Source organism: Erpetoichthys calabaricus, chromosome 6, assembly GCF_900747795.2.
Source record: "Erpetoichthys calabaricus chromosome 6, fErpCal1.3, whole genome shotgun sequence".
Taxonomy (NCBI): domain Eukaryota; kingdom Metazoa; phylum Chordata; class Cladistia; order Polypteriformes; family Polypteridae; genus Erpetoichthys; species Erpetoichthys calabaricus.
The window spans coordinates 27,526,303-27,540,754 of record NC_041399.2 but is presented as its reverse complement, the minus strand read 5'-3'; the positions used below and the strand labels follow the sequence as shown (position 1 = coordinate 27,540,754).

General features: G+C 38.3%; 1 protein-coding gene across 2 annotated transcripts in view; it reads left to right on the top strand.

Moving 5' to 3' along the window:
- Window positions 1–5,581, top strand: part of pkia (cAMP-dependent protein kinase inhibitor alpha) — a 46,790-nt gene extending 41,209 nt beyond the window's left edge. For both annotated transcript variants that reach the window (XM_028803439.2, XM_028803437.2), the window contains exon 3: window positions 3,773–5,581. In XM_028803439.2, the coding sequence (XP_028659272.1) occupies window positions 3,773–3,861 (89 nt within the window). In that variant the 3' untranslated portion in view covers window positions 3,862–5,581. The remainder of the gene's footprint in view (window positions 1–3,772) is intronic.
- The last annotated feature ends 8,871 nt before the right edge of the window (window positions 5,582–14,452 follow it).

Below are 14,452 nucleotides of genomic sequence, written 5' to 3'. Positions count from 1 at the left end.
CTCTAATAACTTGATGGAACCCTTTCAGTCTGGTTTCAGGGCACGGCACAGCTGTGAAACTGCTCTGCTACGGGTAACCAATGATTTGCTTATGGCAGCAGACTCTGGACAAACCAGCATATTAATACTATTAGACCTCAGTGCAGCACACTGTCAGACATGACATTCTACTGTCCAGAATGGAGAACATGCTGGGTATCTCTGGCACTGCCCTCCAGTGGTTCAAGTCCTATCTGACTGACAGGTGAGAGTTTGTTAGTCTTGGCAACAGCAGATCCAGCTCAGTGCCAGTCACACAAGGAGTTCCTCAGGGCTCTGTCCTCTGCCCTCTTGGTGTCATTTTTGATTCCTCTCTCTCTTATTCTGCCCACATAAATCACATTAAGAAACTTTCTTACTTTCACCTCCGTAACATATCCCGTGTTCGCTCCTTCCTCTCCTTTTCTAACGCTGAGAAACTTGTCCATGCTTTTATCACATCCTGCATCGATTATTGCAATTCCCTACTGTCAGGTGCCCCTTCTAATTTTATATCACAGCTCCAGCTTATTCAAAACTCAGCTGCAAGAGTCCTTACTCGAACCAGCAGGAGTGAGCACATGACACCCATCCTGCTCCGTCTTCACTGGCTCCCTGTGTCTTACAGAATCGAATATAAAATCCTACTAATAACCTACAAAGCCCTAAATAACCTTGCGCCAAACTACATCAGTGACCTTCTCCATCACTATGTGCCTGCCCGCCCACTAAGGTCCTCTGATTCTGGTAATATTGTTGTACCCCACACTAATCTACACTCCATGGGTGACAGGGCCTTCAGCTGTATAGCGCCCAGACTCTGGAATGACCTACCAAAATTAATCAGGTCAGCTGACTCCATGAATTCTTTTAAAAAACAACTCAAAACTCATCTGTTCAGGAAGGCTTTTAGTTCTACTTGACTTTATTACCCTTCTCTCAGTTTACTTCTCTGTCAAGATGCTCATGTAACCTATATATGTGTGTGCTAGACCATCAATTATGTTGTCTGTTAGGCTTTTTTTCTCTGATTTCACTGTCGTAATCTTCTTTATTTATTTATCTGGTTGTGTTGTGTACTGCTACCATGTGATCACTGGCATCCCAATGCATGAGCTCATCAATTCGTATTTCAGATATACAGCCGTGATAGGCTTAGCATTCAAGTTTATAGATAAAACCTGAGAAAAACCATAGTTTTTAGGGCCTAAGTTTTGTTGAGCATTAATTATTTATAGATTTGCTTTCCATGTATAATTATTGATGCAGCACCTACCTTGGGTAACTGAGGTGGTGTTGAAAAGGAAGAAACAGCTGGGCAGCTATACAAGGTCCTGCTTCAGGTGGAGGGACACTCAGCCTTCATGTGAGTTTTGGAGGCCTACTGGGTAGCAAGTACCCTGAGTAAAATTTCCCTGCTGCTGCAGAAGAAAGAATGTCCACTTAGTCGGTGTAGTTCACATATTTACTGGCAAGGACAGGGCACATACACCGATTGTAAGTTCAGGTCCCAGGAGAAGTTGATGAAAATTGACCTGAGAGAAGTAGTACTTCTCATGTATGCATGCATGAATGATGATATAAAGATATAGAATGCATTCACCTGCTAAGAAGGTTATGTGACAGTGACATTGCAATCTCTTTGATGATTAGCAAAGGATGGCAGAAGTTTAATGGGACTGTTTATACTCAGGCCTTGGTCTGAGTATAAAACAGAAGAGCTACCAGCTGAGTTTGTCTTTTGTCATTCTGGTGAGAAAAATGGAGCTACGTTAGTGTTTGGCGCAGTAACAGGAGGGTTTTTCCTCCTGCTTGCTTCGCTCGCCAAACCCCCTAACTCCCACCTGCGCTACGCGCCAGCCACTTCGTGTCTCTGCCGCTCATGTTGTGAAGAGGGGGCTGAACGCACCCCATGGAAAGGCGGTAGCTCCTCCGAAACCCCCTGTTAAACGATGATACAATGGGAAATAAAATAGTTTTTTTTTTACCTCCTCTTTGCTCGATCAGCTCCTGGCTTGCTGCTGCTATCATTCCGCTTGATCTGCATCTTGCGCGGCACTTCAAATATTTAAAAGCCTAAACAGCAGCTGTTCTTTGTCTCACTGCCTTGTCTCTCTTGTCCCCCAGACATCCTCTGCTCCTGTGAGGGGTCCTGCTTCCGAGGCGCTCCCCTATGAAGAGGGAGATTTTCTATTATTTTAAATGAGAGACAGAACTGTCCCTTCTGACTACATACGGAGCTCGATTCACTCCTGAAAGAGACTTATGTTTGTTTGAAGTGTTTGAATAATGTCTCTAAAATCTCCTGTGTATCTGTGCAACTCTGTGATCCAAGCGTGACAGCGTATGTGGATTTCACTTTCACCAAACAGCAAATCTTTTAATTCTCGCGCATACGCCTCTTCATTAGGAAGAAACACTGCTTTTCCCTGATGGCAACATGAATTAGACGATCTACAAGTCTCTGACTTAAAGTTTAAATCTGAACAATATATTCGATCTCTTTTCGCTGTTCCGTTGTTTCACGGAGTAATAATTTTGTTTGTTTGTGCTATTGCGATCTTTACTATCATTTTTTGGAGACTTTCGAATTTTCGTACTTCCATTATCTCTAACCTGCTCTTCATGTGTATCGCACCAACGTTTTTGAATTCTTTACGACGTTCTACTTTGTCATCTACTCTTTTTCTCGCGGGACGTGAAAGTGTCTCTCTGAGAAAGTCACGTCTCGTCTCTCTGAAAAAGTCTCGTCCCAAGATTTTTTGATATAATCGAGAGATTACTTTTGTGGCTGTTTATTTCACTTTTTGATTTTTGATTGCTTTGCTATCTGTCCTTTCATGAACTGTGTTAGCGGAAGGAGGAAGAAGATTCCTTTTGTCTTTCTTCTTTTTCATCACCTATGATTTGGAGCCACTTTAATTAATGTGGTGCAACTGGGCTGGGCTTCCCCTCCCTGTGCTTCCACAGCACGAGCAGAAAAGAAGCATTTGAACTGCAGCCTTTCAGATATAAGACAAAATAACGGCAAATGTCGAGGGGGAGGGGCCCAGGGGCACAAGAAGATCTAGTGGCTGAGTAGCACAAGAGATTCTAGTGGATAGTGGAGACAGAATAGTGAGAGATCGGTGAAGAACAGTGCTAGCTTGAGCAGTGAGTGAGGCCATAGGCGCTAGTAATTTTCTTGCTTTGATGGTGTATCCGGGACCTTAGCATCGGGCTGACAAGAGTGAAACCGCGTTTGGGATGGCGTTGCATAATTAAAGTAAAGTGCTCCAGCATCCACTAATGCTTACCTGGTGTCCTGTGTTGTTCCTTCAAAGGATCGCTACAATATATAGCCTCTGCATTTATTTTTGCTTATTTTTATTCATGTTCTTGCAGTGAGCTGTTTATATACTGTAATTATATTTTCTTGTAAGTAATTTGTCTATATTTTGTTTTTCACAAAATATTTGTGTCTCATTTCTCTTCACCACTGATCCGTTCTTTTATGACTCCAGATGCCGGGAGTCCGAGTCAGTATAAGTGGTTCCATTGCACAGGGCATCATAGTTCTGTTTGCTCATTACAAGCAAAGAGGCTGGTGTCTTCCTTTCTGTCAATTATACTGAGATGGGTCATGAAATCAAAGGTGGAAAATTGATAGAATGCACAGAAATATATAAATATAAATGTGTTTATTAATAATGTGTGATTTCTCCTTTTTTGCCATGCTAAAATGTACTCAATTAGTTTTGATTTTGTTCACAAGGTGAAGGAGATGATGCTGAGAGAAGCACCACCACGTCTTCAGACCAGCACCCAGCATCCGAGCAAGAAGGGGGCCAGGAGGAAAGCTGACTTCCCTGCATTGTTTGTTGAAGACCTGCTGTTAGCAGTAAAACGAACAGACCGAACTGAAACTAATTTACTTTAAAGGTCTCGGAAAAATAAAGATAAGTCCATCTGTTTCACAGAGTTAGGAAAAAAAAATGTTCAGCCTAAAGTGGAATTTAGAAATGAACTCAAAGAAATATTAGAATGGCCTGGAAAATGTTGTGCCTTTTTAGGAACGTATGTGCAGAGCGGTGTTGCACCTCCGATACTGATAAACAGATGTACAGCATGAACAGTAAATGTGGTTTTGACTGTATGAAAGTAGAATTGTCCTTGATTTACCTACTGCCAAGGGTGTCACACAAACTGTGAGAGAGGTTTTCATTTTGCAGCACATACGGAGTGCTTCAACATTAAAAGTGTGATACTGTAAACTGCCACTGCTTTTCAAATCACAACATTTGTATCAGGGACAGAAAATGCCTATTACAGTACATGTTTGACATATTTACAAAGGGTTAACTGGCTTTGTCTTTTATATCTTCTCAGTGTAATTATGTACTGTACTTTATAGCGCACACTTACTTTGTAATGTCTTTTTTAATCCAATGGAATTTTTTTTTTTTTTGATTTTTCTTGGAGCTATTGATTTGTTCTTCAATGCGCGGATGAAAGTACTTGCTTATACTGCCTTGAGTGGATCGATTCAAATTTTGCATTTACTGTAAATGATTGAAGCTAAAAAAAACATATATATACGTTAATCAAATGTAGTAAAGGCTGATAGTATGACAAAATTTAAAATATGACAACAATAGTACCATTTTCTTATGTAAAGTATAACAGAATGCGCATATTGCACCTTTATGGGAAAAATTACGTTGATGCTTGCTTAAAGAGTGACAAAAAAGAACTGAAATAATTTTCACCTGAATATGTTAACACAGCTGCCATTTAGGATAACACTCTTAATTGTATTCCTTAATTACTCAGAATTGTTTATTTTATTGATTGATTCCGCACAAGTGGAAACACCATAGGAGCACTCATATGCACATCACAATCAAGACCAGTCAGTAGTTAGTTTCGCAGATGTGCAGCACTTCTGCCGCAGTATAAAATAGAATATAACATTCAGAGAAAAAAAATATGATATTATAAAAGCTCTGATAGGTAGATGATCCCATCTAGAGCCAATCAAAGCAGTCGGCCACCTCCCTGTCTTCCACAAAGTTAGCCTCCTCACGGTTTTCTTACAAACAGTCTGCCAGCTGTGCTGCCATCGTTTTCCAAGCAGCTTGGAGCAGACAATCGCCTCAATGTCTTCTTCACCGATGCTGGTCATTGTGCAGGGCTCTCACAAGATTCATGTCTGGATTGTCTGTGGGCAAGCAAGTCCTGAATTTAATTCCATATGCTATCAGCTTCCATTGCTGCCAATGTTATTTTTAAGCCAGACAGTGGTTGCACAAACAGGTCCTCAATCCCCCCGCCTTGTTTCTATGCATTTGTATTCTAGGCTAGATGATCACAAGCCATTTTCCCAGAGAGTCAGCTGAGGAGTGCATATATCCTCATCTAAGGGTAAGCATAAAAACACTGACTGAAATGGAAAGAAAGAAGCCATGTTTAGTATAGAATATCCTTTTTGACTGTCCTTCACTCAAAATGGAAAGTATAAAACCTTACATTATGCTGCAAATGAACCCGCCATTGTGGAAAAAGATGACATGTGGGCTTAGATATCCCAATAACACTGGTCTGTAAAACAAAGAAGCTATAGGTGTTCTTCACAGATTTGGGTGCGCTGAATCCAAATTTGGTAACAAAATTATTCTATCACATCAAGTTTTTGATAGAACAAAAGTAAATATTTGTAAAATTAACTGTTTAGACTTAACAAAATCATAAATGACACATATAATTGTTTTAAATAGAATTATTTACAAAATGTAGTCACATAAAAGTACAATATTTTAAAGCTTATTTAGACTTAAAAAAATATAAATTACACATATAATTCTTTTTAATACAATTATTTACAAAAAGTAGTTTTTTGTTTCTCTCTTATAATCCTCCAAAGGTTTTTCACATTGTAATTCCCAGCACATGTCTGCTAAGAGACTCACTGCACTTTCCACTATCGCGTCTCTCCATTTTGAACGAAGTTCCCATGTTCATCAAAGACCACTTCCTTGTTCTTGGGGAAAAATTCCAAATGAGAGTGTAGGAAATTAAATTTTAAAGACATGTTGCAGGGCGGCACAGTGGCGCAGTGGGTAGCGCTGCTGCCTCGCAGTTGGGAGACCTGGGGACCCGGGTTCGCTTCCCAGGTCCTCCCTGCGTGGAGTTTGCATGTTCTCCCCGTGTCTGCGTGGGTTTCCTCCGGGCGCTCCGGTTTCCTCCCACAGTCCAAAGACATGCAGGTTAGGTGGATTGGCGATTCTAAATTGGCCCTAGTGTGTGCTTGGTGTGTGGGTGTGTTTGTGTGTGTCCTGCGGTGGGTTGGCACCCTGCCCAGGATTGGTTCCTGCCTTGTGCCCTGTGTTGGCTGGGATTGGCTCCAGCAGACCCCCGTGACCCTGTGTTCGGATTCAGCGGGTTGGACAATGGATGGATGGATGGACATGTTGCACCCAAGTGCTAGGTAGGAAAGAGAAGCTCCTCAACTCGTTCCTTGTAGATTTTGGCACACACTTTTTTCCGTAAAGGAAGGCTTTGTGTTCTTTTACTGATTGCTTATCTGTTACTTGATCAAGACAATGGATGCTACAACCTGACCATACATATTTCTGTAGAAACCATCTAAATAACAACTTTCTCTCTTCTGCACAAATAAAGGGCATCTTTCTAACCTTCTAAATATAAATCCCTGGATATTTTGAAGGTATAATAGTGAGAAAAAAAAAAAGAGTAGAAAATGTGTAGCAAATACTTGACTTTGGGTTGTTTACACCTCAACTAACACTAAGAATGAGGAAGACTGACATTTTTCAGGTCACAATGTATTTCAAATAATATTCTGAGCATAAAAAATACTTATGCCATAAAACAAATGTAATGAATTTTTGAAAAATCAAAATGGCCTTTTTCACTGAATCCAATATATGGCAGAAATGTTTGTGGTAAAGAAATTCCAATTTCAGAAATGGATTCAGCACACCTAAATCTATAAAGTACAATGTATTTTTTGCAGAGGAGGATTTTGATGCAGACCACTGGAATTTATTATTTATCTGGCTAGTAATCTGCGTAGTTTATTCCAAGGTTACAGGGAGCCAAAGCCATTTCCAGTAGCACTGGGAACAAAGTCATTTTAATTTCCCTTTGAGGACAAATAAAGTATAAAGCAGGTATTAACCAGTCCTTCATGTCCTTCTCTGTTGACACTAATTGCATGCTTAGAGTCACCAGTCAAAAAATAGACAGGGACATGGGGACAATGCATAACACCCACGGAGAGTTTTATAAACTGGGGATCGAACCCTGGGGGGTCCTGGAGCTGTGAGGTAGCAGCACTCCCCACTGTGCCACCGTGCCACCATCACGTATTACTTTTCTGCATTGGATTATATGCCCCATAAGCTTGCATTACATAAGTGGTTTACAAAATTTATGAATTATTTATTGCTATATTATACTTTAATAAGAAGTTAGGCAGCTCAAAATGATAAAAGCATACATAGGTTATTGGAAAATGAAAGAACAATAGAATGCTCCTCAATGTCCATTACAGAAACGGAAATGAAGCTGAAGTATACATTAGTGTGTGATAAAAACTAGGAAATCCTACATATGGCATCCCCCAAATTAAATCATGTCTGCCAAAATAACTACAGATGATAAACTCTACATCAGGGGTTCCCAAGTTCAGTTCTGGTGCCCCACTGGGGCTTTCATTCCAACCAGTTTCACAAATCAGTGGGTCACATCAATCTACTGGTTTAGCATTTCTTATTTTGCATTTAGAAAGTTGTTCTAGTATGATATTTGCATTTAGAAGAAATTCAGAAATGTGTTTTAAACAATCAACTTTCTTTTAACATTTTGATTTTGTTTCACCTTATATCTGTGGACTTTGCTCCTTAAATTGTAATCAGATCCTGACAATTATTGATGAGCAGTGCAGACAGGGGTACAAATGACACTGAATGTTGAAGCAGAGCCACTACTTCAATGTTACATTCATTTGTGTGCTAAGTTGTCCTCAGGTTCAGTCCTGGTGTCCCACTGTGGCTTACAGTCCAACCAGCTTCACAGATCAGTAGGTCACATCAAACTAATGGTTTGTTTTTTTGCATTTAGAAAAGTGCGGTAATATGATATTTGCATTTAGAAGAAACTCAGAAATGTGTTTTAAACACCTACTGTAAGTTTCTTTTACCATTTTTATTTCATTCTACCTTATTTCTGGGGACTTTTCTCTTTAAATTGTATCAGATACTGACAATTAGTGAGGAGCAGTGCAGACTGACACTGAATGGTAAATTAGAGCCGCTACTTCAATGATACGTTCGTGGGTGTACTCATTAGTAATAAAAGGCTTAACAATTTGGTGCTCACGCTCAGTCCTGCAGACCACCTTACCTTACCTGCAGGTGTCAGTCCCAGATACCTTCTGCTTTGAGCTGAACTCCTGCCATTATTAAACAAGTACTTATTTCCCAGTTTCTTCCTTTTTTGTGTTGATCTAGATATTACGAAACTGGGTTTGGTAAATTTAGGAAGGAATGTGGCCAACATTTGCATGTGTGACATAAATTCTTCTTCTTTTTTTTTTTGCTTTTTAAGATTTTGCTATTTTTTATGTTTTTGATCATTTAAGTATTATTCTGTTAGTAGCTGCCTCCCTTCAGTAGTCAGTAACATTTGCACCCGTGTCTGCACTGCTCCTTACTAATCATCAGTATTTGGATACAATTAAGGGAGTAAACTCAATAGGAAAATGGTGAATTAAAAGAATATGGTAAAAGAAATGTAACGTTTAAAGATATGGCAAAATTACAGTTTTGTTAACTTTGTTTTTTTGTGAACATACTGGCACATATATTTGGATGCAAAACAAGAGAGGAAGAAGACTAATTAAACAATAAAATCATGGAGAAGAACGACTGAACTATTTATTTGTGAAACTGGTTGGAATGAAAACCTGCCACCACAGTGGGACCCTGGGACTGAACTTGGGAGCCCCTGGTCTGCACCGTTATGTTACAATTGACACCACAAACACCTGGTGCCTACAATTGAGTGCTGTTCTATTTGTAATATTGCAGCTTTATTAGTGCAGCCTGAATTCATTGATTGTGCTTTGTTTACCCACTTGGCATTTTGAAAAACTAAAGATGTTGTAAGGTAAGAGCATTGCATATAATACTAGTGATTTAATTTAGCATTTCACTTTAACTCAACGAGATTCTGAATGTGGTTATTGGTAAATATATGAGGCTGGATGTAGGCAGTTGTGATCTATCCGGGCTTTCCATGCCTCTGTGAAGGTCACGACGAAATTTATGAAATCTACGATTTCTTTATTCCTCCTAATTAAACTGATAGTGGAGAAATTGTTCATTTTTATATCTTCTGGTTGCATTGTTTCAAAAATTGTTGAGTGGAAAAAAATGTCCCATCAGTCAATTCATGGGCAGCACAATCTTGTTCGTTTTTCACTTTTCCTGGTAAGGCTTTCACTATCTAGAATGAAGGCCTTAATATCTGAGGACATACTACAGCAGACGTTTGAAGTTACATGTGGATTATTAATCATATTTTAATTTGATTCCTGCCTCTTCTGGGTATTCGTGAAGGCTTTGTAATACTACTGTCTTGACCTACTCCAGATTCTTGAGTTATTTCTGAATGTTCTAATAGCTATGATTCATAGCGGCCATTGCCAGCTTCATAAAGGAAGAGGCCAAGAGTGACGCTTTCTGAATGTTTTTAATAATCATTATAGAATAACACATGTGACAACCATTTTGTTTTATTTATATTTCTTGAAACTTCATGTTTTCAAAGTGATAAGTGATACTGTATTTGTGCTTTAGGGGTGACAAAGGTGACAAATCAATGTATGTTTTCTGTCAATATTGATCTAAATAGAGACACTGGCACAGCTACAGGAAATAAGAACTTTAAAAAATGATCAGTTTAACTAACATGGCAAAGTGCATGAAGCTGTTGGGAAAAGGTAATTTTTTTATGAACAGCAGGCTTGGGGATTTTGTTTAACATTGACTGCACATAACACAAGTTCTGCAGTTAGCAACTGCGGCTATAAACTAAAGAAGCGTCAACGTGAACGAATCTAAAACATATTCTGAGCTGTTAATGTACTTTTGAATTGCTTGATAGTTTGCTGACATCCTTAATTTCTGTGATATCTGTTAAATATTTTAAGAGATATCCGCTCCCAATGAAGGCCTAGGTAAAATAATTAGGATTCACCACTTCGTTAAGAAATCTGAAACGTGCTGTTAGAGGTCCACTGTGGGGCTTGATGTATAAAAAGCTTTAAGCAAAACATTGATTTTATTTATAATATAATGATGAATAAGTAGCTTATCGGTTTAAAAACTCCCTTTCCAAAATTCACTATGAGTTATGACATATGAAATTGGGAAAGATGATAGCGGTTCCTGAATGTTATGCTGCAAATGACATTACATCTTTACATATGTAAGGAACATTCAATTAGTTCAGCCAAGCTTGGTGGTCAAAGTTAATGACCAGTTGTACAGTCTGGTTCTGGGCCATAGCTAAAAGTGCAGATTTACTTCTCTGTGTGTGTGTGTGTTTCCTTAATTTTCTCTCTTAGTAACATTATATGGCTGTTGGTGTTCATTCCAACATTTAAAATGGAGAACCCAGAGAATCACTTCTAAAGCTGCAACTGCATGTCACATTTAGCGACTAAGTGCCGGCTTTACAGCACAGCTGTGCTCGCCTCGCAGCATGCGGCCTGATGGAGCTGATGCTGTATGAAGGTTTGACAGGTATAACGAGTTCAGCCACAATCTTTCCCCTTTTTTTTCTATTTTTTCATTATGTTATGGTACATAAAACACAAGACATCAGACAGACAAAGTTCTCTTTTGTTTGTGAGGTCCAAAACACACATGTTTCCTATTCCTTGTTGCTGCATTATGTGCAGTCTACTTCCAGATGAGCATTCATTGGTTGTCAGCCCTCATGCACACAGAACCCACCCTACAACTAACGACAAAATCAAATCTGTTTGAAGGGTGACTCATGGACTAGTCAGCCTGAGTCATTGGGCAAATCACATTTTGAGACAGGCTTTAATAAATCACTGAAAAAGTCATCTAATGTGGCATGGCCTTAAGCCTCTGCCAGCAAATGCATTTATTTAATCAGTTTGCCTCAGCACTCTGGCTCCAGTTCTAGGAATTAACAATATGGTGAGATTTATTTGTCACAGAAGTTTTTTCTTTATTCTATTTCACTGGCTCATTAATATTCTTTGGATGGCATGGTGGCACAGTGCTAGTGGTGATGCTTTGCAGTAAGGAGACTCAGGTTGTGTCCCAGCTCCTCCCTGCACAGAGTTTGCATGTCCTCCCCATGTCTTCATGGGTTTGCCACAGGTGCTCCGTTGTTTTCCCACTAGCCTTAGACATGCAAGTTAGATGAACTGGTGACGCTAAATTGGTCATGGTGTGTGTGTTTGCCCTGCAACGGACTGCCACTATGTCCAGGGTTTATTCCTGTCTGTGTCCTATACTAGCTGGGATAGACTCCAGCATTCTGATCTGAATTAATTGGGTTAGAAAGTGATATGACATTACTATTCTTTGCCCCTAATTATTTTTTTTTACTTAAAAAAATCAATATGTGGTTCATATTAAAATAAATTAAAATCACTTATGTTAAAATAACTTATATTGTTACATATTCTAGATAAATGGTCTTTTATACTTTCTTTTCGGGTATTCATTTAATATTAATAAGTGTACTTTGAAGGCAGCCAACAACAAACTCTCTTAAGTTGGTCCCATTTGAGCCTGAATCCTAAAATATTTTAGGAAAAGATGTTCAAAAAATAACATATTTGAGGGACAGAGAGATACTAATGCCTGCTTGTCATGCAGGTACTTTCTGGCATCCTTTGTTGCCTGGCAACTATTCTTACTTTTCTGAGTAGAAATCACATTTCAGTGAGTATGTGGATGAGGCTTACATGTGACCACACTCCCAATGGCTCATTTTTGCAGTACTTAATTATCTTGAAGTCTTCATTTTTAGAACTTTTGCTGCTTATTTGAATTTGATTCACAATTAGACTTGTAAAAGAATATGACATTCCTAATAACAGTACCTGCCTGTTTGGAAATGATTCCTTCTGCTAAGAAATCAATATCCAAAGTCAATCCACAGACAACAACATAAAAAGTCTCATAAATGAAGTGTGACCATTTAGTCCACCAAGGAGGTTAACTTATTCCAAAAGGAAGAACAACATTATGTGAAACAAGACTTGATGGTAATCTGGTAATGTAGGGCTAATCTAATGGGTAGATTGTAAGAATTCATGTTCTCAAAAATGTCTACCAAAACATTTCTCTACTGTAACAACTCGGATTTATACTTTTTCAAAAAATGAAAATATATGAGGGTGAGTCAAATGAAAACATTTGATGTCATTTTTTCATAATTTATTGAAGCAAAGGTGTCATACAACTAGCATTTTTCTATGTAATCTCCGTGGCGTTCGATACAAGTCCTCTACCGCTTACAAAGTGCATGGATTTCTTGAGAAAAATGTGTTTTGGTTGAGTCGATAGCTGCTTATGCATTACCTGTTGTACCTCTTTATTTAACTTGAAGGTCTTTCCATCCAACGTCACTTTGAGTGGAGAATCAAGCATCAACACTACGTTGCTTCAACTCCGAAGTCTATTGCCATGGTATCCACCTTACAGACACTTCGTGGAAGTGGAGCACATCATGAATGATAGATATGGTGTACTGAACCATGCTTGATGTCTAGAATTGCAACTATTTCATTCACCGTCACTTGACGATTTCCTGTCACAATACATTCAGTTTGTGCAATTGATCACTTCTGGTCTGGTGTCACTATTTGGTGTGTCTGACCAGATCATGGAGTGTCTGTCACAGAGCTTACACCTTTTCAGAATTTTCTACTCTGCTTTTAAACTTGTTAGAGTGATAAGACATGCAACTCTACACTGAATGTTCATTCGCTGATGAATTTTGATAGGTTTCACTCCCCCCTGCTCAAAACTGTAAAAATTACACCAAAACTTATATATGACTAGTACTTTAAAGTTTATTCAAAATAGTGGCTCCATATAAAACATGGGAATATTCAAGGCAGAGGAGAAGGAGGAGGAGGAGGACTAGGGCTGCTCAAAAAGTGGATGACAGAACACCTGCCTTCTTTGGTGCATGTTTCCAGTGGGGCTGCCATCTTTATACTCCTAACTATGACGCCATGTTGCTCGTCTGCATCGTGTTTCAACCTGATGGATACTTCTAAGGTCTTTGCTAATGATTTTGCCAACTTACATGACAATGGTATGGTGTGTAGAATTTCTGTCACAATTTTAAGGTTTTCATTTGATTCACCTTTGTATGTTGATAGATAGATAGATAGATAGATAGATAGATAGATAGATAGATAGATAGATAGATAGATACTTTATTAATCCCAGGGGGAAATTCACATACTCCAGCAGCAAAAAATATTAAATTAAAGAGTAATAAAAAATGCAGGTAAAAAACAGACAATAACTTGAATAATGTTCAACGTTTACCCCCTCTGGTGGAATTGAAGAGTCGCATAGTTTGGGGGAGGAATGATCTTCTCAGTCTGTCAGTGGAGCAGGACATTGTATGTTGATAGAAAACGAGAAATAATAATCCATCTAATTACATAAATATTAAAATAACAGCCAGAACTGGGCAATAAGTTAAAAAACTGGTTTGAATAAAAATCATCAGCTCTGTGGGGTAATTTTTTGACATACTGTAGATGGGGCTCATTATTAATTTAAACAGGGTCCTGCAACCTAAATTTGGCTTAAATATAACAACTTGTATCATAATGTGTTTTTATGCATTATTATTGTTATGTGCATTACTGTACTTGTTACAGTATATATTCATTTAAGGTGAATAATCTCCGCAAAATAAGCTCTTCTTACATATGAATGAAAACACTGAAAGTATTTACCTAGTTATGGTACATATTTTTCTGATTTTTTTAATATCAAATAGTATCTTTCATCAGTTTATTTATTGCTGGCAAATAAATAAGAATGTCTTATTTGTGAGAATGTGCAATATATTTACTGTGGTTTCAGTCTCTACTGTGTGTTCACACATATGCGCTGAGTAAAGTTAAACTTGAAGGAAAAGTAAACACACAAATTTATATAAACCTAATACTGGTAAGAAATTCAGCTAAACAGAGTGCAATTCAAATATAAGGCTACAAATAAAGCAAAAAATAACATGTTCAGTTACAATCTTATTTTAAAAATTGCAATTGAAATATTGGTATATGAGTGTGTTATTCAGATTAGGCCTTTGCTGTTAAAAATAACAATGCATGCAGTTAATATGTTTGTTG